At 40.4% G+C, this 26,176-nt stretch overlaps 1 protein-coding gene across 1 annotated transcript in view; it reads right to left on the reverse strand.

Moving 5' to 3' along the window:
* Positions 1 to 26,176, reverse strand: part of NAV2 (neuron navigator 2) — a 219,736-nt gene that overhangs the window by 44,184 nt on the left and 149,376 nt on the right. The window contains 2 exon segments of the mRNA XM_010007437.1: positions 926 to 1,217; positions 5,842 to 5,980. Coding sequence (XP_010005739.1) covers positions 926 to 1,217; positions 5,842 to 5,980 — 431 coding nt within the window.

The raw sequence follows: 26,176 nt of genomic DNA on the forward strand, positions 1-26,176 counted from the left end.
TCCCTACAAAAATAGAAAAAGAATTCTAATATTTAATGACTAGAAAACATCAAGCAAATGATGAAACTCAAAGCAGCATGAAAAGCAAAAGCGTGTTAGCCACCAGAGTGTGGTTCAAAATCATGATCCAGTTCACACTGAACTTACAAGCCATTCTAGCGAGTTATACATGCAGACCTGCCAGAGAAAGAACGTGGTGCGTTTGCCCTCATAGATATGAAAAGCAGAACAGTCTTAGGAAATAGTGACAGATAAGAAAAAAAAAAAAAAGTTCCTCTCTGGACCTGCCACACATTCATCTTTTTTTATCACTAGAGAGAAGCAGTGTTAGGTCATTAGTATAATCTTCCTAACAGGCATTGTTCATGAAAGCATCAATCTTCAACTCTTTCATGTACAATTGTGTACATGATCAAGTAAGAGGAGAGGTATTAACTTATGTTACTCGATTATGCAAATTCAATAATTTTTCATTCACACATCTTCAAGTGCTAAAACCTCTAATAAGTTTATAAGAAAATCCAGAACTAAATAGCATTTAGTATAAATTAACATGCTGGGTTAGTATGGAGAAAAAAAACAAAACTCAACCACACATACTGTACGTTCTTAAAGTTAACCATGACTTCAAAAGCTGAAATATTATTATTTACTCTTCATATAGCAGTACTATGCCAAATAAATATGTTTGGCTTAAGACTAGAGTTGTCACAAAAACAACTTTCACAGAGTTCTAATCCAAAATATGCATTTTCAGATGAACAGAAGTACAAATGTGAACATATGAGATGCTGCATAGGTTAAAACAATACCTAAAAATAAAGACAGGATTACCTGAAGTTCAGGTTCTGCCTGGGAAACTCTTAAAACTGTTTTCATACTGAACACACTTTTTGGCTTGTTTATATCTTACACCTTCTCTCACCTGTTCCAGGTGTCTTTAATGTGCCTGAGGTGGTTGAAGGTTTAGTCCTTGGTGTGGTAATGCCAACCTGAGCTGACATGCCCCGTCGCCAGGAGCCCGTCTGTGAAATAACAGTGTTCTTCCTACCAGAAGTGCTTTTATCAGATTCATCCGACACATCAGAGGGATTCCGCCTCCATTTAGATCCTGGCTCCATTTTTATGCCGCTGTCGGATCCTCCGTCTGATTTCTTGACTTCATCCCCGGACCACAGGGAATTCCGCTCAACCTGGGAATGCTTTTCTGCATCAGTCTAGGACAGATAAGGAATTGTAACACATCCTTCAGAGCACGCCTTTCATTTAAGAAGCTTCACAAATGAGAAGCATCAAACTGATTAATCAACTCAGCAGTCACCTCGAAGTACCAACAGACTTAATGTGCCTTTGATAAGGAAATGTCACAGCAAGAAATTAACCCCAGCAATGACTTTTTTTTTTTAATATGCCACAGAAAAATACACAAAAACATGACAGCCATGCCCCCTAGAACAAAGAAAAGGGGGAAAAAAAAAAAAAGACAAGAAAAACACTTGATTTATAAAGGACATATTCAGCTCCATGACATTTATAATCCTCTGTCTCAGATTTCTGATGGACCTTTTTACTGCAATGCCAAAAAAACCTTTCAAACCTGTGCAGCCAGCTTTCCTTTGTTCTTGCTGCTTTCCTATCTCTTGTCTGGCAATCTGATCTCCAAAGCATGAGGAGGCAGCTTTTGGAATAGATTTGAAGATGTGGAATGCTGTTCATTCTGATCTAACATATTGGAAGAACACCCAAGAACTGAAGAAAAAGGAATCCCCAACAATGTTCTCACAATACTCAAGTCTGACTTGAATACACAAATTATCTTACTTTTTAATTTATATTCAGGTCCAGCAAATTCCCCAAGCCTTTGCAAAGATTTACTGTGCTGCCAGTCTTTTATGGAGAATTTTGCAAAGATCAATATAAAAAATAGAGTTTTCTCATTAACAAGCCATTGCCAGATTATCAGAAAAGCTTAAATTAAATGTTACCCTACATATAATATATTTACCATACATTAATATTTTCTATTGCTGATTGCTACTTTTGAAGAATTCTATGCTTCCCATACAACGCTGTTGATTAATTTGGGCAAATTTTGTAACACCACAACCAACTATTTTGTGATGAGGCACAAATCAAATATCCACGTATTTGACCCTCACGAGTTAAAAAAATCATAGGTGAAGTGCTCTCCAACCATCACAATACCACAAAAGAGACTGCCCACTTAACACTCGACCATGAATCTCTAAAGTAAGAACTGGTGAATTTTGGCAGGACTTTAGTGCCATCTTGTCCCTGCAGCCTCAGCAGAAGATGAATGTGCTCAGAAATGTGCAGTAGTCAAATGGTAACATCACTTAAAAGGAAACTATTTTAAATATTCCAAAGCATTATAAAGCCTACAACTTTTTACTGCCTTTGGATAAGCAGAAAAGCACAGCACAGGGAAGGAGAGGGCTCATGATTATTTAACCACACTTTCAGTAAAATGCTATGCTTACTTTTAAGTCCCTAAACTATGTCATAAGTTTATGACTTTTTTTCTTACCAGATCACACCATTCATATTATAGAATCTAAGAGGGTTGTGGTTTAATTTCCTCTCCTTTTTATTGTAACTTTTTTGTTTTAAAAGCCTGAAAAACTAGTCTAAGCAATTAGTATGTGAAATCTGACACCACACATCAAAACAGTCTTTCCTCAATCACCTGAAATAGTTGGGGCCTGGATTACTTGTCTGTGTATTGGGCCATTAGACTAAAACGTATTTGCTGATTTATGGCTTTAGATATCATTTTCTTGCTGTGTTTTCCTCATGCTATGCAAATTTTGTTTCCCTGCCTCTCCATTCAAAGAGAGCAACTCAGCACAGACTTAATGAAACTGCTTTCTCACTTCCGTCTTTTTGTATGGCTGCAAGGTTTGGGGATGGTCACCTTTCTCTTTATGACCATCTGTAGGTATGCAAGAATTTCACAGTGTGACTGGCTCTGTGTCCTGTTTTTTTTCTAAAACCATCATTTCATGCAAACATCTCCTAAGTTTACAGGTTTTGGAAGAGAGCTCAGGCAAGAAGCAACAATAAACTGATGAAACCACCTCAACATCATCCCTCACATGCTCTCATCACTATCTTGCTTCAAGTACTTTGTCTGGAATTGTGTTTATACTGCTAATGTTGAGGAGCAAAAAATACACTTATTGGCTAGTAAAAGGCTTATTCTAATTTTGGTTGTCTATGAAATATTCCTGTACCTTCCATTTCCCGCCCTTTCCACCTACAAGGCTAGTACAGCTGCAACTGAGAGACTGACATTACATGACATCCTCTATCTTTGCTTTCTTCCATTTCATTCTACTACTACACCCACAGCCAAAGTTTTTTCCATAGCCTTTGAAATGCTGCACACCTCCCCTTGAAGCCCTCTGGCCAGAGATGTTTCTATTTAATGGTAAACACTGAGAACAGCACAGAAACATGACTAAGGAATCAAAACCAAAACATGGTGAAACCTGGCTTGGGGATTGCAGCTGAAACTCCACCCGCCTCCAAGGCCCAGAGTGGGTGAAAGTGGGAATATTGTTTACTGGAGGTCATGGCAAGACCCAGCGAGCATGAGCTGGGAGCCACACCTGCCATCTGCTTCTCAAGGCTAGAGGAACTGCAGCTTCTGGAGTACAGGGTACTCAGCACCTCTGAAAATCAATTTCTTAACAGGGATTTTTTTCCTGCTGCAAACATGTCTCTTCCTTTGCAGAGGTAACTGCATAAGTTCCTGATTTTATCAGCAGAGGCTGACATGCTAGGGCTCTCTCCCTTTGATGTTGCTGAATTATTTGTCTGGGCTCCCCGTTGCACATATATTAGCTTCAAGCTCCCTCTTTAATTACCTGAAATCCATCTGCTGTACCACCTCAAAAAAGATGTGGCAGAATCACAGCAACTTAAAAGTTAAGTGCTACTGTTTAGGCAAACCAAAGCAGTGGATACTCTGAGAAGAAACGTCCACATCCCCTGCAGATGTCTGCCAGTCCTTTGTGGTTCACCAGGCAAGGAAAGGCAAACCTGGCACAGGCCATCATACAGTACTCCAGGTAAGACAGAACAGGCATATATGCAGCATTTGCTGTTTTGTGAGCTGTGAGAACTGGCTTGGGGAGCAAAGAATCAACCCTGCAAGTTACACATGGTTCCATGATTCACAACTATCCTCATTACTTTTGTTGACAAGGTTAGGATATTCTGTTCAAATGAAGCAAAGTATTTTATGGATAATAATTTGCAGATAACAGTAATATCCAGAACAAATATTGTCAGCCATGAAAACTGAGGAGAGAAGTAGGTCAGAGACACATATAAAAGAACTGCAAACACAACTTCTATGTCTTAGCTCCCAGCTTTCTCTTCTAATGACCTCGTTCTACTGTCTGTACAAGCTTCGGATGCTTTTCTGCTGGTGTATGTCTGCACTTTCTTGGATACTGCAGGAGTCGTGGGGGAGGAAGAGGAGTTCATCAACACAGATTTTGATCTCTCAGAGGTGTTTCCAAGAATCTGATCCATCAAAAGATAATAGTCAATTGAGTTTCTATACTTCTTCCTCAGGTTAATGTTTAGTCACATCTCCCTTTTTCTTCCTGTTTTTCCAACAGTATTACAATGCTGAGGCAGCAACAAGTGTCAAAGAAGTACTTCTAGTTGTCTGTGTTACTCTGTTACATACTGCAAAACACCTTTCACAGATCGTAACTCCTCTCAACTTGTACAGGACTTGTATTAGCAGTTTTGAGCACACATGCAATTGCTGACACACAACCAGGGGCTAACTGGAAATCTTTAATGTAGGCTCAAACATGCACCTCGTGGCAAGGGAACAAAGACTAATATATGCTTGCACCACAGTCCTGTAGGCAGAGCAACACTTCACAGCAACCACACATGTACATTCAAACTGATATTAAAACCAGATTGAAGGTCCAGTCATGTAAAGGACTGGAGAAGAATTAAAAAGGAAAGAATCAGGAGGAGAAGGTCATACCTACATCCCTTTCCTCTACCTGCTGCAATGCCAAGTCTCTGCATCTCTGCTGCTTTGACACAACTGCTGAGTCCCTCAGGCAGGTGGGTATACAAAGACCAAAACTTAGTCCTGCACTTTTCCAAACAAATTCTATACATTTTTGGGAAGAAAAGAGCAGTTTATATTACTGCAAATCTCCATACACAAACTCTGTGATGAGTGAAAAACTTGGATGTCTGCAGTTGTTTTGCCCTCTTCAGATGTGTGGTATCTGAGCAGAAAATGTACACATAGGCTGTCGACGGATGTAAAATTTACCCTCCTATGAAATGCTGCCAAGACCAGAAAGCCTGCAGTAACACACAGCCCTGGAAGCTTAGAAGAATCTATTCACTTGCTTAGCGTGCTCACATTTCCGATGGAAGTGTAAATAATCTTTATACTTTCACGTTGACCTAATTCAATTCTATTCTTTAAGAAAAAAACATAATACCCCCTCTAGAGCTAAAAAAAATATATATATATAAAAAATCATCTACTAATGCATGTTCCCTGTACAGCAGTGCTGCTGCTGCTTGGAAGGCAGAAGTCATTTGTTGCCACAACACCACACAAAGATGCCACAGATTTGATGCATAGAGGAAATATTCATACATGCCACGTATGATAAGGTTGTTACTATTGCCTGACATTGCCTTTTCAGTGATGCCACCCATACTGAAGGCTGGCTGTGTGGTCAAGTTCATCCGACTTAAAACAATTGTACCTGCTGCAGAGAAAATAATAAACACCAGTGTTACTTGTTAAAGCAGGAGTCTTACCTGTGCGTCTAAGTTTTTGCGGGAGGAGGCAGGTGTGTTGGCGTAGGAGCTGATAGAGGAGCTAGTGTTAATGTCATCAGTACTGAGGTTATCTATGGTGTCACTGATCCCACTGCTGACAGAGCTGCTGTCATCCCAGCTGGAGAAAAAAGCACAACAAAGGTAGAAAACAAGGGTCAAAAGACAAAACGTCATTCAAAAAGAAAAGCACTCTTTCTACAAGCCTTATCCTACTCGTGACTGCCAAATGGAAAGGGTTTGCTCATTTTCCTGACTTAACTTCTCTGCACTTCAAGTCTGAATTCACACATGGTTGCCACAAAGCCTGATGTATACCATCATTAAACCAGTAGCATCAACGATGTGACTCCTGCTGACTCAATTGCAAGTCTGCATGAGCAAACAAACCTTACAGTGACCCTGGAAATTGGTGCCTTTTCAGTGACCCTGAAATTGGTCTCAGAGCAGGGGAAGGCGGTGGCAAGAAGGCATCTCCAGGTGGGCATAGAACTAACTTGCTGAGCTATAATGCAGAGATGATATTTGAATTCAAGGAAAAAATCTCATCCTGAAGCAGTCTTTTGTATCTGGTTGTTACAATGACCTGGGCAACGGCCTGGAACTACCACCAGCAGCACCACAAGCATCAGGAATTTTTAGTAATTGAAAGTTTAGTTGTTCAGATGGTACATAACCCTCCTGAGCTGTACCACATCCTTTTTAAGGAGGTCTATCAGCATCTATTCAGAACTACCTTATTCCAGTGAGTGACAGCTTCAATATTTTCTAGCAAATGAGAAACACGTAACTGGAAGCTCAGGATATGAAAAGCACCAAAAAAACCCCACCCAACCCTGAAGCAGTCTGAGTGTTAGGACAGAATCCAAAAGATCTAGAAGTCAAGCCAGATGCTCAACCCCTAAAATGCCCTTAAAAATAAGCTGTTTAAGGAAGAGATTTATAAACTTAAAAGTGCTCCATCTCCAAGAACAATGAAGCTGGGGTTGGAACACTGTCCCACCAGTAGCTCTGCAGAGACATTTCAGCCCACTGAGGCATAACTACTGCTGGAAATACATAAATAAATATTCCATAGATCATTTGCAAAATCTAGTGGTAAAAGCTCATCTCCTGGCAGATCTCTAGCTATTTATCACCACAGCCTAATATTTTGGGACCTGCCATACTGCATTTCTGTCTGCTTTGCAAACTCAGAACAAAGTAATTGCAGTGAGTTTCCTTACTGCAGAGTGGAAGCCATTCACCAATAAATATGCTGGAAACTTAATATATGCATTTAAAATTGAATTGCATGCTAATTAATTGAACTATATAAGCAACCTAAGTCTGGTTTCTTGAATTTTATTTGTAGCTTCACTATTGATTCCCTGCATAGCCTTACTACTACATAACCTTCTGCAACTTTGAAGTGAAAAGTGTTACATTTTTCTCAGTGTCACAGAACTGTAAGGGCTTTAGCGATGCTTTAATAATTTCCAACTGCTTTTTGCTTGCTTGGGAATATTTTGTTCACCCGTATCTATGTATGGCCTTTGAGGAAATTGAGGACAGCTTAACCAGCAGCACAATTTGCTGAACCACAGGAACAGCAGTGGCCACAGGGACACGCTCCTCTGCGTGCCTGCAGAGAGGGTTATTGCTCACAGCTGCTCTTTGCTACTGCTTTGTTCCCAGTTACGGTCCCCATCAATCTGCCAGCACCCTCTTTTGTGCCAGTTCTCCCTGTATCACTGCAGACAAGGCCAGCTGGGAAGCTCAGATCAACAGTTTCAGCAAGTTCAATTTTTACCCTGCATAGCCTTACTACTACATAACCTTCTGCAACTTTGAAGTGAAAAGTGTTACATTTTTCTCAGTGTCACAGAACTGTAAGGGCTTTAGCGATGCTTTAATAATTTCCAACTGCTTTTTGCTTGCTTGGGAATATTTTGTTCACCCGTATCTATGTATGGCCTTTGAGGAAATTGAGGACAGCTTAACCAGCAGCACAATTTGCTGAACCACAGGAACAGCAGTGGCCACAGGGACACGCTCCTCTGCGTGCCTGCAGAGAGGGTTATTGCTCACAGCTGCTCTTTGCTACTGCTTTGTTCCCAGTTACGGTCCCCATCAATCTGCCAGCACCCTCTTTTGTGCCAGTTCTCCCTGTATCACTGCAGACAAGGCCAGCTGGGAAGCTCAGATCAACAGTTTCAGCAAGTCAGATTAATTTTGCCTTCAGGAAATTTGGGAGTGCTCAGCCACACTGCTCTGCTGGCAGGAGACAGGGCTGGGCAGGGCCAGGCACTGGCATCGACCAGTGGCCCCTGCTGCAGGGTCCCCTCCATGGAGCCTTGAGGTGGCCCTTTATTTGGTGTCCTTCAATTTGCAAAAAACAGCACTCCTGCTGGTTCTGGCTGAATTCCAGGAGTGTCCCAGTTCCAGACAAGGCCCTGGCTTTGCAGAAAGATTTTCCAAACACTAATTGTTAAATCCCCAGACACTCCAGCTCTCCTGATTGGAAAGAATCACTGTGGTCTGTGGTGTTGGTGATGCTACAATTTAAAGCAAAGATTATTTTATTTCCTAGATTTGCCTTCACCTGTAAAATTCTAAAGAGAAATCCTCTGTAATGCAAAATAGAAATATATGTTAAAATAAAACTCCATACATAATTTGAGACCTGTTGAGCCTGAGAAAGCCAGCCAGATTCTACACTACAATTTCATTTGCTATTTTCCAAAATAGTCCTCAGCATAACTGAATGAATGATGTGCTCACCATACAAAGAAATTCAAGGAATGTAAAAGGGAGGTGGTGGGGGAAAAACAATCATATTTTCCTTCCTAGCCCCCTTGCCCCTCCCACCCTCCAGGGACTAGAATGGAAAATTGAAAATTTATAAAAGAATGGAAAGACTTCTTAGAATAACCTTTAAGAGCAGGCAATTAAATACTATAACACAATATATTGGAAGCTACATTATACTACTTACAAATTTCAGTTTTTAACAACAGGCCCTACAGTTGATATTTAGCTCTATTTCAAAACCTCTAACACCAAGCAATTACAATTCCCAGATTTTACCAGTCTATAAGTAAGGTTACAAAACCATTATTCAAGTAACTGCAGACAGGAATCCATTCCTCATTTTCCAGAGTTTTGTGTAGCAACTAACATATTTTCTATTTCTGAACCTGTAGTGAAACTCTAATAATAATATCAGCAATGCCAGTTTTTCCCATATTCAACGGTTTAATTTCCTTCTAATGGAGACATGGAAATGGCAAAAACAAAAACCACACAAACAAACAAACAAAAATCTTCTTCTGTGTCACTTACAGCTTCATCTTGAATTTACAGAAACATTACATTTCCAACAATTTGTCAGTCTTAAACTATCACAGGTCCCAGTTCATCAGCATTTAAAGAATGTGTCTAATGTTAATCATAAGTAGTTTTACTGGCAGCAACCAGTCCTGTTGACTTTAGTTGGGCAATCTAAGGCATTATGGAAATATTTAAGTGCCCTTCTGAACTGGGACATGTGCCTAAGGACAAAGGTAGAAACATGCACCCGAATACATTGATGGTTGTGGCTTCCCCTTAAGTATATACAGGCTTTAAGTCTTTTATGTTATGATGGAAACGAGGAACTATTTCAGCTCTGTATTTTCAAGTTTAGTAAATTAAAACAGATTAGCCATTCTGAGGTGCAAAGATAGATGTCTATCATTTTGGCTGCCAGAAGCCAGGCAGCACAGCTCTTGCAGGGATGCTGAGACCCTGCCGATTCACATGGCTGCTCTGACAAGGGAAGATGCTGTGTCAGCTAAAACCAGGGAGCTCAGCTTTAGGTTTATTTAAAAAACTCACTTCGGCAGGGGGTGGGAGGGGTCAGTCTCTAGCTAGAACAATAGAATGTAAGAGAAAAAACAACATCTTAAGAAATTTAAAGTAATTTTAGAAATTGACACACACAGTTATTGGTGCTGTCCTTTGGAGTAACATTAGAGACGGTTTTAGCGCGAGATGCGTGTAGAATTCAACGGAACTCCAAAAATTAAGATGCCAATGCAAGCAACTTTATGAGCATACAACGTACACTGCTAGGAAGTAATGCAATTAGAACACTTATACTCTTTAACCAGCTGTCAATGATTCATTACACTAAAAGCTTTTTCCCCCAAGCAGCCCGTTACACCCTATTTGGGGTAACACCCGTGTCCACGTCCGCACACTGGTGAGGACTGCAGCACCTGGAGGGGACAGCATCAGCTAACAAACTGAAGTATCCCCTTGTCACATTGCTCTTGAAGCAATCCCAAGCCCTCTACATAAATTAGTTCACTTTTACCTTGCTCCAGTGCCTTGATGGTTAAAGTCAACAGCAGGGAAGCAGAATGGGGAATCTAGCAGCCCTCCTAATTACTGTGCTCTTGGCTCCCAGAGCCATGATAACATCTTTGTAATTTAGCTGGTGCAATTAATACTTTCTGATGTCAGCAAAAGTCTACTCAACCATAACCTGAAATGTTTGGGCTTCCCTTTCTCTACCTGATCAATCACCTGAAACTTCCCTTTGGTTACTGAAAATTAAAAAGAAAAGAAAAGAAAATCTTAAAACTATTATGTAGGAACACGATACAACCTCCCACTTAAAAACCATCAACACCATCACTAAAAAAACTCACACAAAGTTGCCTTCTGCTCTCTCTGAAATCAAGTACCTTTCTCTCAACCAGCTCACCAAACACTGCTAGAGACTGCCCAGGTAGAACATCAGGTCAGCTACTAAAAGCTGCTTTTTGAAACAGGTTTGCAAAGCCCGACTTGTACTTTTCCACAGTCTATCAGCACTTTTGCATCTTGCATAATCTCCTGGCTCTTCTTTGTCAACTTGGACCATCCCAGTGATCCTCAGGACAGCCCCCCTCGCTGCAGAAATCTTCCCCCTTTGCAAGTCCAAAGCAAAGGAGTCATTAAACTACCACTAAATAAATCTATTGTTAAAGGTTGAAAATGGGCTAAGGGTGGGTGTGGATTTTAACTTTGCTGGATCTTCAGTCAAAACCAAAATTACAATGAGCTGCTGAAAAATACATCTGTCCAAGACAGGGCCTTGGGACTGTACAATATTTCAAATGGAAACATGGTAATTACATTCTTCTACCTAAAAATTTAACTGTTTATGACTTGATAGAAGAAAAAAAAAAGTTAAGGTGTAAAATGATTGAAATTTCACAGCATCTTCAAATAAATAGAAGGAAAAAAGCAGGAAAATGTAAATATGCTATAAACAAGATAGTAAATACTACAGTTTCCACTGTTTTCTTCTGGGATTTCCTACGATACTGACATCACTGTGTCTAAAATCCGAAAACCATCCACCCTTGCATGGTTTTCCTATCAAAATGCTATGAAAGGTGACAAATAACCGTTTGCAAAAGAACGGATGGAAAATCTGCTTCGCGAGAAGTGAATTTAATTAATGTCTTTTACATGGTTATTAGTCAACCACCTTCTCCACGTTTTCAGTTACTCTCTTCTTATTACATCTCTTTTAAAACAAGCCACTTTGTTTCTAACCCAAGGTGGAGCCCAGGGACAGAACTGTTACCTTGAAATACTTTGTAAGGCCAGACCATGAAAAGTGAGAAGCAAACCAGACAAAAGGAACAGAGACCATTTCCAGCTGTTCCTTCTGGAGCAGCATCTAATCCTGTTAACGACATATTTTTTTTGTGGTGCAGAGTTAAACTGCTCTAAGTGTGCTGTGAGCTATTCAGACCGTTTTCACGTTTAGTGACTCCTGGGTTTCCCACCAACAAGCTGAAATGCAGCTCTGCAGTCACACAATGTCTAGAACTCACCCAAGATTACTTTTCAGGTTTTGCATTTCAAAATACCTATTTCTAAAAGAGAAAAGCTCACAGAGGAAAAGTATCAACTAGTGTCCAAAATCTGTGGAAGGTAGAAAACTGCACATTTATCTTTTTTTATATGTATCAGTGCTAGTAACCTTATAGAACTTACACTGGATTTTGTTTTGTTGGTTAAAATATGACCAGGAATTTGACCAAGCCATTGTCAAACTTCAAGTGAACACAGCTGAGCATACACACATAGGAGCTGCTAAACCCAGTTAATCTTGGGGAGTTTCCCATTTGAAACACCTTCATGCTTCATGAAAGCCATCAGACTTTCTCTGAAACTCGTCACCTCCTGCTCCAAAGCAAAAATTCCAAGGGCACCTTCTTAATCTCCACACATTTATCTCAACGACCCTTCAGTCATTCACTGTCTGGGCACAACTGTATTCAGCTGTAAAATACATGACTGGTGGAACTCGTTTTTTTGGTAAGGTTCACAACAATGGTTCCTCTAGCACTGCACAGCCTGAGGGAAAAGTGAGAAACCAGGGCAAGGCACTGCCTTTGACCCAGGTGCTGGAGGAACACGAACTCCCAACTAGGTCTGAAAAATGTAGTTTACAAAACTCTAACCAGCTCCCAACCTTTTTTTCCTGGACTCACGACCAATGCATCCCTCATTTACTGCTGTGACTTAGTGTTTCTAAAGCAGTTCATAGAGCAGCCTACACTGGGTGCACAGAGCCCCTCTTTGGCCAGGGGCACCCTCACCTCCCGGCTGTGAAGGCCATGGGATTGATACTCATCCCTGATCTCTTCTGTGCAGTTCCAGTGACACCAAATGATTTGCAATAGTGAAGGCTGGGAAGAAAAGTCACTATCTTCGTATCACAATAAGATCAGTGCTAAATTTTAGTTGCTATCAGGCAAAAAAACATGTTTTGTTTTTTTGTGACTTAGTTCCCCGAGACAGCAAGAAGTGCTGAGAAAAGGCTTTTGATCAAAGTCAAATACTTTATGTATAAAGCCTTTGGTGCTCTCCAGAAAATAAATTCCAGCAAAGTGTGCAGCCTGCAGGTGACAGCAATGGCCTGAACAAAACCACAGAGGCCAAGCCAAAGCTGCTGGGGATGCTTTCATGGATGGTCCCAGAGGAAACAGGGAAGAGTTCCCTGGCAAAGCTCTGGGTGTAGATCACCACAGCATTACGCCTTCTACTCCTTCCTGGCCATGCCTCAGCCCAAACACCTCCCTCCTCCAGGCAGGTGGAGAGGGTGCCCTGCCTAGGGGATGGAGGATTCAGATCACCAAACACCAGATTGTGCCTGTTTCTTTCCCCTGCCTTGCTTAACACTTTATACTTTCTTTTCTCCCAAAAGCAGGCACCTTTGGGACCACATCACCTCCTTGTACAAAGGCACTATTTAAGTTACAACTCAAATAGGCCAGCATTCACTGAAAGCTCTGTTCCTGACCTCTGTTCTCCCACCTGCACACCCCCCAGCACTGGGCCAGGCTGGTGGAGCTCAGCAGCTCCCCAGCAGTCACTGGGACCTGGCAGCCTGCTTCACCAAGTATCCAAAACACAAGAAAACCGGGCTTAAACACCAAGAAGAAAACGAAGAGATGAGCTAAATTCCTACAGGACTGATGTAACTAAAACGTGAAAGGAAAGGAACGAAGGGAAGTATGGAAACAAAAATATGCAAGAGGCATTTAAATTCCCTGCTGATGAGTGAGCATTCTAAAGGTCAGACCTACCTGCCCCTGTGGCCACTTGCCCCCCAGCACAAAAGGCCAACTGGGACCACTGGGCAGGCTCACCCAGGGAAAGGTGACTCCTAAACACACCCACAACGCCAAAATCTCCAGGAGCTGGCAGGTAAAATATGTCTCTCTCGCTTCCCAGACTAGTTTTAATCCCTCCTGACACTCTTAACTCCACTAATGCAAATCTTTCAAGGCGTGAAAGCTGCAATTCCATGCAAGAAACATGCAGGCACCAAGTGAAGAAGTGATATATATTCATGAAGACTTGAAGCAATTCACAGTCACTGCTGAAGTTCTTCCTCATTCAGAATTCACTGTAAAGCTTCTACATAAATTGGTCAAGGCAAAAACCTGTGCACAGCGAAACAGATTTCACACATGGGAACTGCTCCCCTCTCACAGCAGTATCAGCTGCAGCTCAGCACATGGAGACAAGAAAAAAATAAAAATGCTCATGCTTGCACCTACTCCTCCCAGGAGACAGAAGAGGAAAAAAAAAAAGAGAGAGAAAACCACCACATTTGTTTTTCTGAATGCATTGCAGCCTGCTGATGTATGTCTTAAAATAAAGCTGAACTTGGCAATAAAAGGTGTTAATTAGATCACAGGGCAGAGCACTGTCCCTCAGGAAGCTAAATCACTGAAAAACAATGCCCATTATCACAGCAGTGATTTAGAAGACAGACAGACACATCATCAAGGCAACTACTTCATTCTTTGTAATACGGAGATGTATGAAAGCAGGTTTTTTCCTAGCAGAACTGCACTACAGTGCCAGTGAATCCCGGTTGATGCCAGCCTTTAAAATTAGGTTTATTTGAAAGAAGCTGTGAAAAGGTAAAAGATCTTCTAACCTTGCTCAGACAAACCAGGAAAGCGGCAGAAATTTGCACAGGAGTGCGAATAAGATCTGCATATTATCTGCTAAAAAGCAAGTGCAGCCGGGGCTGTGATATGGCCTGAAAGAGCCTCACACCCGCCTTTGTTTCCCTGCAGAGTGAGCTCATTCCCAGAGGTTCCTCCTTTGCACAGAAAGCAAATTTCCAGTGCTAAAATGTAACAAAGCCCCACAGTTTTCTGAGGCTAAAAGCCTGTAACGCCGGTGGAAACACAGCCGGGTAGATGGCAACACGAGCCGCTAATAGTCCATAAACCTCACAGAATCCCGACGAAAATCCAGAAAAAAACCGAAAAACCAACTAGCTGTCAGTCCTCACATGGGGCATTTCCTATCCTGTTGTTCAAATATTTTTAAGCTGCTAAAAATATACTGATTTCAAGTAGCACAGAACGGTTCCAATGAAATAAAGTGCAGGGAGAAAACTTCTCAGATTTACTCCATCATCTAATGTGTCTCGATTGCTGCCAGCATTTCAAAAGCTAAACCTGCTTACACAAAGGTGCAGTGCAACACACTTGCAGGCTCTCAAAAGTGCAGAAAAATCTCTTACCTTGCAATATTCCCAGGCCAAAGCACTTCTCCACCTTGTTGCCCATGAAGAATTCCAGCAAAGGGGCTGAGATTTATTTTGCAGGTTGATACCTTCATTAGGCTACCATCCAACACCCCCCTAAATAAAACAGCTTGTAACTCGACTGTCTGGGAAAAAAACTTGGGGGGAAATAAAAAAGTAAGAGCAAGGTTGTCTTCCAACAGAGCTCTCACCATTCAGCAGCTCTGAAAGACACTGGAAACTACAGCCTAGCTAGAAGGTGATCATCAGAAACTTCCCCTAGAAAGAAATCTGATCCCTCAACAAAATTAACCTCTGAAGTGCTGAAAAAGTGAGAGAGGTCAAGACTTTCTGCTGGGACTAGGTCATCTGTGCAGAGCTGTAACCTGATGGCAGCAGAGAGGCAGACTGGGCGCCTCCAGAGCACATACCAGATCGGATGAAGCAAAAGCTCATGTCAGCAACCCCGTACTTGAAGGTACTAAATGACATTATTTGATCTCAGCTAAAAGCCCACAGTCTCTGAAAGCGTATTTCCTACTCTGCTTTTACAGACGGATTAAACATCACTGCTGAAACAACTGCAGTTTTATGAGAATGTAGCAGGAGATACACCCTATTGATGTTTTAACATAAAATATTTTGAATACTGGTAAAATACAAAATGCTTCTTTGCGGGGAGGATGGGATAGAGAAACATTTTCAATACAGCTGATAAGTAAAATACCAATTTATTCACTGGTATCTTCAATAAAGACCTTGTGAAACTGACCAAGATTCGTGAAATTTCTCTGAGTGGAGATTAAACACACTAATCCTTATTTACAGTTGTAAAGCAAGGGGCTTATTTCTCCCTTTTATTTCAAGTAGAATTGAGATGGGTATTTATACATATTAGTTGATAAAAATTTATGGTTGTTAGCATTCAGAAATCTTATTTTAGCTTATTATAAATACTTTCAGACAGGATTATTTCCAGATCTCTGCATTCTGCTGTACACATGGGATTTTTTAATTCTAATATGAGAAATGACAGCAGCTCTGTTTTCCGTGGGTTGTAGTGCTCAGAGGCAGTAATTATCCTTAGGCTAGATGCTGCAGGAACAGAACTTGTAAACATCAGAAAACCTACAAGACAGTGAGAACTGGAAAGTTGGTCACTGATAGCACATGTAGACTCATCATTCCTGGAGTCTCCTGTATGTGAATGGGCTCAGTGCAGGGGGGAGCACCTTCAGTTATCCAGCAGGAAATAACACACATACCCTCCAGAAACAAAGTAGAAATACAAGAGGAATGGTAATAACAGCACAGATCATGCAAAAGAAATTTTTCACTATGAGGGTGGTGAAACATTGGAACAGGTTGCCCAGAGAGGTGGTGGATGCCCCCATCCCTGCAACCATTCAAGTTCAGGTTGGGGCTCTGAGCAACCTGATCTAGTTGAAGATATTCCTGCTCACTGCAAGGGGTGAGACTAGATGACCTTTAAAGGTCCCTTCTAACCCAACCGACTCCATGATTCTAAACCATGGTGGTGTAGGATAACTGCCAGTAGCTGGGCATGGAATGCAGCATTAGAGCTTGGAGTAGATTACAATTCTGAGAGGTCAGAGAGCTCACGGGTGGATCGAAGAATCAAGGGACTTGTTCAAGGTCACTGGGAGCAGAACAAGGCCACTGGGATAAAGGCTACAAGTAGATGTGTGAAGAGGTAGAAGACAAGGAATAGGGAAACTGAGCCTAGGAGTGAGATCTGGAAGGTGGTCTGAGGCTGAAAGGCGACATCTACCACATGTAAAGCAAGGGTAAGGAGGTAAGATGAACTTAACAAACAGGCAAAAGTCATGGAATTGAGCTGCAAAACAGAGAAAACAAATTAGGAAAAAAAGAAAGCCTGAGCTCATGAAATTAAGAACATATTACAGTAATATGGACAAGGAGAAGGGATTAAATTCAATATAGAGCCCATAGTTTTTATCCTATTTTGCTATTTAAATGGGGATACACACAAAAAACACTGACATTTGTTGTAATTCATAGTTACCAGCATTGACCAATACACTGACTTCCAGCCAAATGGGAATAACAAGTCCTTTCCCATTATTACAGGAAGATGTGTTCACTAAGCAAGAAACTACATTTCTAATCCAACCTGGGTAGATTTCTACTGATGAGGGATTTCTCCATGAAAAGGAGAAGGGCACCTTTTTCAGTGGAGGAAGTGGAGAAGACAATACTACCTGTCCTTTTAGAAGAAAACCATCAATCATTTGGCCCAAAAACAAAGAGAAGGAAAGAACAGTCAGAAGTCAAATACACTCATGTATTTATTAACTCTGTTCAGCTTGGGTAGCCTGGCTTAAAGAAAATGTATCTTTTAGCACAACACTTGGTTTTGGTTGAAAGAGTTAAAATGCAAGTATTCAAAAGGTTGTAAAATAAAGACTTTGTGGAGATACTCTGCTGCCAAAACCTTCAAATAAATGAGTCTCAGTCTGAGCTTGCCTTTCTACGCTGGAGTCTGTATTTTAGCGGCCACGGTGTTACTATAGCAACACAGAGGACTGGTAATTTAAAGGCTGGTGGATTTGACAACTTGCAATTTAGAACAATACTGCTAATAAAAGAGGCTTGGGAAAAGCATCATTTAACACAAATGTTTGTGTTTCAAAATGAAAAAAGCTGTTGATTTAATTATTTTTTACCTTTTTTTTTTTTTTTTTTTTTTTTTTTTTTTAGCTGGACAATTATCTGCATTAAGTTAGTCTGCTGGTGAATAAACGATAGAAACATGACTCTTCTGGTTTTTGGTATGTCTGCACCCTCGAGTGCAGTCAACCCACCCTCTATGCAATGCATATGTCTATAAATGTAAAGCTGCAGATGTCATTATCTTTGTTGAAGGTTAGACAAGAATCATGTAGCTTTTTAATACAGAAGTATGTATTACCCATAATAACAGCAAGGGTAATAATACTCATGAAGTATTATTAATCCTTCCTTGTCTCTGCTGAGTTTAACTGGGATCCTTTGGCAACAAATCTTGTAAACTGCTCCCCATTCATTATTTTAATAACAGAACAGTTACTAGAGATAACTCTAGTTACCTCTACAGATACTTAAAAGAATCAAAACTGGAATAGCAAAGCTTTCTTCTCATCTTTGGCATCCTTCCCATCTTCAGCAAAACAGGTCCCACAAATGAGATGTTTCTTAATTATCTCCTCAGAGAGTTATATAGGAAATTGGTGACTGATCTTGGTTAATGGCAAATAAGAACAGCCAGAAATATTCTAATTCCTAAACTAATCAAATCTGAAATTGTCATCTAAACGGAAAAAATAAAATAAATATAAACATCTCATTTGTTGACTCACCAGCTCCAAATAAACCCAAAATCACAAGATCAGGTACAACACTATTATTGTCTTTACACCAATCTCCAGCCCCATTATGGTCCCTTTTCCTGGCAGCATTTACAGTGCAAAGGAGGAGGGATTTTGCAACATAATACCCATAACACTCAATACAGAGGGATATTTCCAGATGAATTTTACATGTAGCAATAATCATAGTTTTATGGGTCAGGAAGTTCAGAAGATTAGTGTGTTATGGCTGCAGTTTATAAAAGAGTTTGTGTTAGAAGTTTCACATAGCAATCGGGTGAGATAAGCTGTGAACAGCTTTACATTAAGTTCTTTTATGGTAGCTAAAGTTGAGGAGAAGTAAAGAGACCCCAGGTATTAATTTACCTAAAGAACAGCTGCTTAGAAAAGGCTGCAAAGTGCCCTCAGCGTAATAAAATCATTGCAACTCCAGTTGCTTGTTCTTTCTCCCCACACTCCTGTGCTACCCCCATTAACCTTAGTGAGAATTGTGCTCATGGTCTGAACTAAGCTAAAACTGTACACAGCAAAAACAGACTTATCAACGAAATGCATGGTCTGCTTCTTATTTGAAAAGGTCCAAACCATAATTACAGGCTTGTATTCTAGCATGAGCAGCACGAGTCTCACTGCATTTCAAACCCTCCCTTAGAGAACAATAAAATGCCTGAAAATTGGGGAGGTTGCTGCAATATGTTAATTTCCTTTACATTTTTTCCTCATTAGCTGAGATATACCATTGAGGAGCTTATAAAATGCCTGTATTTGATGACTGTAATGATTATAAAAGTAATGCAAGCAGCACAGACTGGAAAGACATTGTTCTTCACAGTCCCTAACCTGATTTATAATGTGTCGTATGAAGCGTCTGCCACATTTCACCCTGGAAGAGACTCCATTACAACTGGGTAAACTCATGTCTTAAAATAATCACCTTTTTAAACCTTTTTTCCCTCCCTTTTTTTTTCTCCTGAAGAACAGTAAGATTATTTAAATGAGAAAAAATATATTTGTAAAGCCAAAACATTCCAAACAGACTTAAACAACACACTTCCATGGCTTTAACTTGAGCACACTCAACAAAAATATCCATTTTCAAAGTACTTTTATTAATGAAATATATGAGGAAATAAAAGCATGAACACAGGAACACTTCTGCACCATTACAACTATTATGCATCACACTATAGGGCTAAAATTCTATGTCTCAACCTGAACAACCTAAACTTTGTACAAAGGCAAATTTTTCAAAAAGGCCAACTTGTACTCATATGTAATTGTCAGTCCCAGGAAGGTTTTTCTAGATAAATCCAGAGCAACACTGGAAACAACATAAACTAACAATAAGATAAAATGGTAGCAAAGAGACCCTAGATACTGCAACCCTGTGAACTTGTGGCTTTTCATGATGGTTCCAAAGGGAGCTTGGGAGCGAGGAAAAGTGGGTCCAGAAAAATGAAGATCCAATTTTTAATTCCCCTCATTCTTCTAACTGAAAGAGGCACTAAGTTTGAAGACTGATGAGGGATATATGCCACGAAATACTGTTCTTCACATTCTTAAACCTTGAGGGTAAGAGTCCTGTCTTGCTTTAGAGAGATTCCTGAGAGCAGACAGTTCTATTAAGGTGTTACTCTCTGGATTTATTTATTTCAGAAGTGAACACGTGAAGCATAGAATACTTTAGGATTCTGTTAACATTACTCATGTAGGCAGTATCAGAGAAAAGTAAAAAGGAACCATCAATGTGTGCTACTGCATGGGTACCTATACAGAAAGATTTTTCTAGTCCCATTGCCAACTCCCTTGCCACATAAGGCAACGGTAAAATTTCACTTGACTTGAGGAACAGGGATTTCAACCCTTAAAAGACAGTGCATACACAGAAGAGCCAAACATGGAATAAGATTAATGATTTGGAATAAGAATAATGATTATTGCATGGATAATGTGTCAGGAAAATAGCCCAAGTCAGACTTGGCCTCTAACTCCCAAGAATTTTTCTACTGACCAATGGCTCAAACAAAATCACAGCTTCATCCAACAAGGTGACATGCATGCCTGATGGACAAGAAAAGACTATTTATGTAGGTGTAATATAGGATAAAAAATTATTTTATCACATTTTCTCTTTCCTTAATAGATTGTCTAAAAAATGCCAGTATGCCTACATGGAGTACTTGTTTTGACACAAGTGTGAGAAGCACTTCTCGTCATACCCGCTTCAGATGAATAAGCACATCAGAGTGAATAAACAATGCAGCTTGCATGCTATGATCCAAGAAGAATTCCAAATGAATGCTGCATCCAGGGATTACACTCGATGGCCAAAACATTCATTTCTAAATTCAAAGTCATTAACAAGTCTCAAACTCCTTGAGTGATGTTTTCCACATATTTGCTACATACACATATATATGCTTCTGTGTCTATGTTTACTATGTTAATTATTTTCAGCTATAGCAAACAATCAAATCAAACAAAAAAATGAGGGCGAATAGCTTGTTAGTAAGAACTGTGTATATAAAATGATCTTAAAATGCAAATAATTATTGTAGTTAAACACAAGAATGAAGTATCATTCCCATTGTTTATAACGCAGTTTTCTTCGCAACCTTCCACAAACCATAAAAGTCCTCTTTCCAAAGAACACTGCCAATCACAGATTTTAACACTCATGCCACTGACCAAAGAGAAAAATTAATTTTTTTCCAATCTAATCCATTGAACAGAATAAGTTTACTTCTATGCTTCTGCTTTGTTACAGAATTCCCTTGTCTTCTGTAACTGTTAAGATTTTCAGCTTGATCTCTAACATAAAAGTTATAAAAATAGTGCAGTTGGCATAATTGCTTTCTCAGAACTCTGAAAAAAATGCTTTGGGATGAATATGGGACGGATGTCCAGAGGTGATTTACAGTTTGTTTGCTGAGCTTTATAACTTCATTGCTTTGGGAACAAGTTATATAGTAGAGAACAGAAACATCAGAGGTGAAGGAAGCTATACAACTCCCTAACCCAGGAGCAATAATTTTTTACAGCCAGTGAGGTAGAAAACAGTTCAGAAAGAGATAAAATCTGAATTACAGGTTGTGTTTCAGACAACAAGACTAGGGGACTTCATCAGAGGACACATTCAGGCCCAAGAAGCATATACCTATAGGCAAAATATCTAGAGAACTCGGATACTTCTGGTTGAATAAGGAGCTCTCCAAAACAGGGTGTTTTGAAACACCCTGTAAAATTTGACTCATCCTCCCTCCTCCTCTCCCCGCAACTAAACACTAAAATCATTACTGCTTAATCAATTTCAGTCATTAACCACCTCATGCCATGGGTTGTAAAAGCATTGCTGTCAACTGCACGTGTCTCAGTCGAACCCTGTTCAGTTATGATCAATAGAGTTTGCACATCTTAATTGCTTCAGCCTCCCTCTAATTAGATACATCTCTGCTTTTACAGTTGTTTACTGTTGTTGTGGCTGTTAAAAAGCTAATACATCCCACTAGAAAAGTAAACTCATTTATCCTAATTAAAGTAGAACTATTAAATCCAGCTAGCATCATTACAGCCTGATATTCAGTGTTTGCAAATTCTCTATATTACTGAGTCTATAAACATTTGAACCACATAAACAGTTAAACTGAGGAATAAGCAAAGAACAAAGGTGTGAATGCTCAGCTTCAACAAAACCTAATTTTCCTTTATTTTGAGAGTCCATCTGCATTTTTCTAATAACACAAAGATATCTGCTTCACCTGTGCAACACAAGGTTGTTCCAAAGATCGTATCTGAGCCAAAAGACTTGCCTCTTTCTCAGATTACCTTGCAAAATCTTTCTACTCCCTTCTGAGCATGATTTCCCATGTCATTTGCCTTTTTTTTTTTTTTTTCCCCCACTTTTACTGGTACTGTCTGTCAAATTGACTAACTTGCCATTCCCAAATTCACAGCAGACTATTAATGCAGTACAGAATTTTAGACATTTCTCCTCCCACTGTCATCTTTGGCTGGTTAAGAAAGCCCCTAAGTTTTCTTTAAATTTATTATCTTCCTAACACAAAAAGTAACTGATTCAAGCCTCTTACCTACAAGAGCAGCTCTAACTACCTCTGAACAAAAGCCTTTTACAGCTCTAGATTTTATGGTTTTGTGAATAATACCAGTGACTCTTACAACTCCATTGTTTTTTCTCATTCAGAGATATAAATTCTTATTTAAGCAGTAAGAAAACCCTGTGCTTGTCAGATAAAACACTGAATTTAAACCAAAATTTGAAAATTGCAGCTGATGAGACTCCATGAAACTCCTTAATTATCTCATCAACACCTCTGGCAATCACAACTCACCCACCTGAACTTCTGACCTTCACTAAGCCCTAATAAAATCATAGCTGTAATCACCTGAGAAGACTAATGGTCCTCCAGATGAGAGTATTGCAGCATACTTTTCAACCAGCTGAGGTATCAGCTTTAGGGAATCTTGACTGGGGAAATTTCAGCTGGTAGACTTGCTTTTATCAGAAGGTCAACGTTTGAGCTGCAGCATCAGTAAACTGAAAACTTCTTTTCTGTTGAACAAAAATTGTTCACCTAGGGAGAAAACACTCTTAAAAATACAGAAAGCCTCCTCTAAGGGTGAAATGTTCTGCTTTTATTCCACCAGAAAGATAAGATGACAGTTAACATGTTGTTTAGACTCTGCAGCTTTACCATGGTTGCTGGTGCTGAACAGCAAGGCCTTTGCTAGCTCAGAGCTACCTACATCTCTTGTTCTTTCACAGATGCTCAGCAGAATCTACCTCAGAATAATGGCAGTGACCACGAGGCTTCTGGTGAGGGACATCAGGCTTGCTTCTCTGCACAGCAAGGTGCTTGGAGCAGAGATGACAACTAGCACACCACTGGGCTAATGCAGTTCATGGTTTCTGTGCCAGGGAGGAAGTTCAGTGCAGACACAGTGGGCTACTGAAACTGTGGTGCAGAAGGCTGTGGGTTGGGCAGCAGAGGAGCTGCCAAAGAGCAGGCAAGTTTAGTGGGTGCATAACTTGAGTGGGAGCTGCAGAGTAACTTTGCCCATGCTGAGTGAACCTGAGTGAGCAGAACCCTTTCTTTCAAAATTATTAAACACATTAATTTTTCTCTCCTTTTAATTGCTATAGATACTATGATAACTATAAAGCTTGCAGAATGAGCTGCAATGAGACGTGGGAACACCAAGGGCAATACCAACTGAATATTGATGGGTGAGCTATTGCATTTAACAGTTATTTTCTTTTGAAACCAAACTACTAATTCCAAACATCTGTGCTTTATAAGGCCCAGATTATCTGATATCCAATATTGTTATCTGATACCTGAAAACTTAATCTGGTTATAACTTGTAAATTATATTCTTACAGTTTCCTAACAGGTAAATATTTCTATTATATACCTTATGAGCAATGTTAAATGTTTAGTCTGGAATGCCAGATAACAGCTCTTAGATCTTTTCCCAAGATACTGTGGGTTTGGTTGGGGTTTTTAAAATTATTTCACTGTAAATAATAAGCTGAAAGCAGAGCTGAGTGGTGTCAAAATACTATCAGAAAGAATCAGTCCAGTTGATACAGAATGCTTAGCTACACAGTGTGAGGAAACATGGTTCAGAGATTCCTGAACTGGTGCTGCATCCCACTTCACAGATGCACAGCTGATGACACTGCAGTGGGTCTGGATGCAGTGCAGGCTCAGCATGACACAACCTTGGCTGTCACATCATGACATTTTATAGGCCATCCTTCATTCCTACCACTAGGCACTCTCAACCTATGGGCCAATCTCTACTTGTCTTATTCAGGTAGGTTGGTAGGTTAGAAGGACAAGTGGGAACTTTCAATAAGGGATTGTGAAATGAGAAATGCTTGGCATCCAGCAGAAGCATGGGAAAGGAAGGAAGAGAATACAGAGTATGAGCAGCTGCCCTTCAGACCCAGCTCACTGACGTCCAGTCTTCCTAATGCATCAGAAATGCCATGGTCACAAGATACAAAGTGCTGATCTGACATAGACTTGACTCCAATGTGTTCAAAATGTTTCAAGGGATGACTTTGTTTTGGAAGATTTGTGTCAGGTTGGGAAGACTATTGGGCCTCTCTCTGAAGCCAGGTCTCACCTGGCCTCCCCACGTGGCACCAAGTGAACCTAAAACTACTAAACTTCGTGCTGTGGTATCAGGGCACTGCAACATGCTTGATGGGCATGAAATCTGTCCAACTGACAACACCCAACACGGGTCGCACAAGTAATTAGTCAACACTGGGTTAATTATTAGCATGCATCATCGCATTATCATGCACCCTTTTGTTTCATGTTATTTTCATTATAATCAGGTGCCCCCGACAGATGTTGTCAGTGCCAAAGGTGACACTAATCCTGGGCTCCTTCCATAAACGTCTCTGGTATGTGTGGTTATCTCCAGGGCTTATCTAGCTCCATGTGCTGCTGCTGCTCCTCATTGTCTCAGCTATTTCTTTGCACCCGAAAACTTTGCAATATTCATTAACGTGATGCATCATTTCACAAACAAAAACGCTGAGGACAAACACTAAGATGTGCATTATTGCCTACGTGCACAGTGTAATTAACATGCAGATGATCTGCATGCAAAGCATGTTACTGAAAATAGCGCCTATTAGCATAACAAGTGCTTATTATTTATTGAGATGCAACTGCAGCAGGCATCCTGCTGGGCTCTAACATCCCTCCTTTAAACGGCACCATCTTTTCTTCCATCGTTTACCCATTCTTCTCTCCTCTGGATGATTAACAGCACAGAAAACAGGGAGACTCCCTCCTGTGCCTTTGTTTCACGGGGGAAATTTCGTGTGTTTAATTGCCCTCCAGCATCTGATCCAGTTCAAAGCTCAGCGGAGCCTCCTCTGGTGCTGCCACCCTCCCCTCCGCCCCCATCGGCACCGACCTGCAGGCTCTTTCACTGCTCCCTTCATATATGCAACTTCACCCACGTTATCTCTAATTCTTAACTGATAACAAGTTAAAAGCAGTTGGGCTTCTTTTTCTCTTAATGAATAAAATAGGAATAAAGCAGGAGAAAACAAAAGCTCAGCTGTGTGAAGTCACAGACCTTGTTAATGTCATGCCACCCTTCTCCTATCACATTCAGATTAATTTAACCTTTTAATCAGTCTGGCCATTAAATGTAACAGAAAAGCACAATTTTACTTCTTTTCAGCAGGTCTGAGCAAAGCTTTTCTTGCTGGATCACTTCTGATAACCCTGCCTGTGGAGAGCTCTGCCCCACTGATGCTGGCACTGGTTCCTCCTTCCACTCCCTACCCTCCAAAAGTCCAGAGGTCCCAAGGTCTCTGTAGCACCTTCTAACCTCTCATTTCTCTAAGAGCAAGAACTTGCAAATCGTTCCTTCCCCAGTAATTCCTTCCCCAGCCCTGCTGGGTTTCACGATGCAAGTTTGTTTTCTCTGTGGCTACACCCTGTGCCTCAGAGATGGCTGGGTTACAGTAATGAAATCATTAGCAGGGGGAATGATTTCAATTATTTATCATTTTGGCAAAATTGAGATGTTTGACCCGAAGTTTTCCAAGCTGTATGCCAACATAAGGATGGACTTTGGTCTCAGTTAAAACTGCACAACAATTCCTGCTTATTGTTAGAAAATATAAATTATTTTACTATCATGTTATATCTTCCCTGAGAAATCTTGTCTTGCAACATTTATTTTTTAAAATTTGGTTCTGGTGGGCCCTGGAAAACAGGGACAGTTAAATGAGGGAGGGAAGCTGAGGCTGTGTGTGCAGATTAAGTGGGAAAAAAAGAGAAAGGGAAAACAA

This window comes from Chaetura pelagica, unplaced genomic scaffold (assembly GCF_000747805.2).
Source record: "Chaetura pelagica isolate M959 unplaced genomic scaffold, ChaPel_1.0 scaffold401, whole genome shotgun sequence".
NCBI lineage: Eukaryota > Metazoa > Chordata > Aves > Apodiformes > Apodidae > Chaetura > Chaetura pelagica.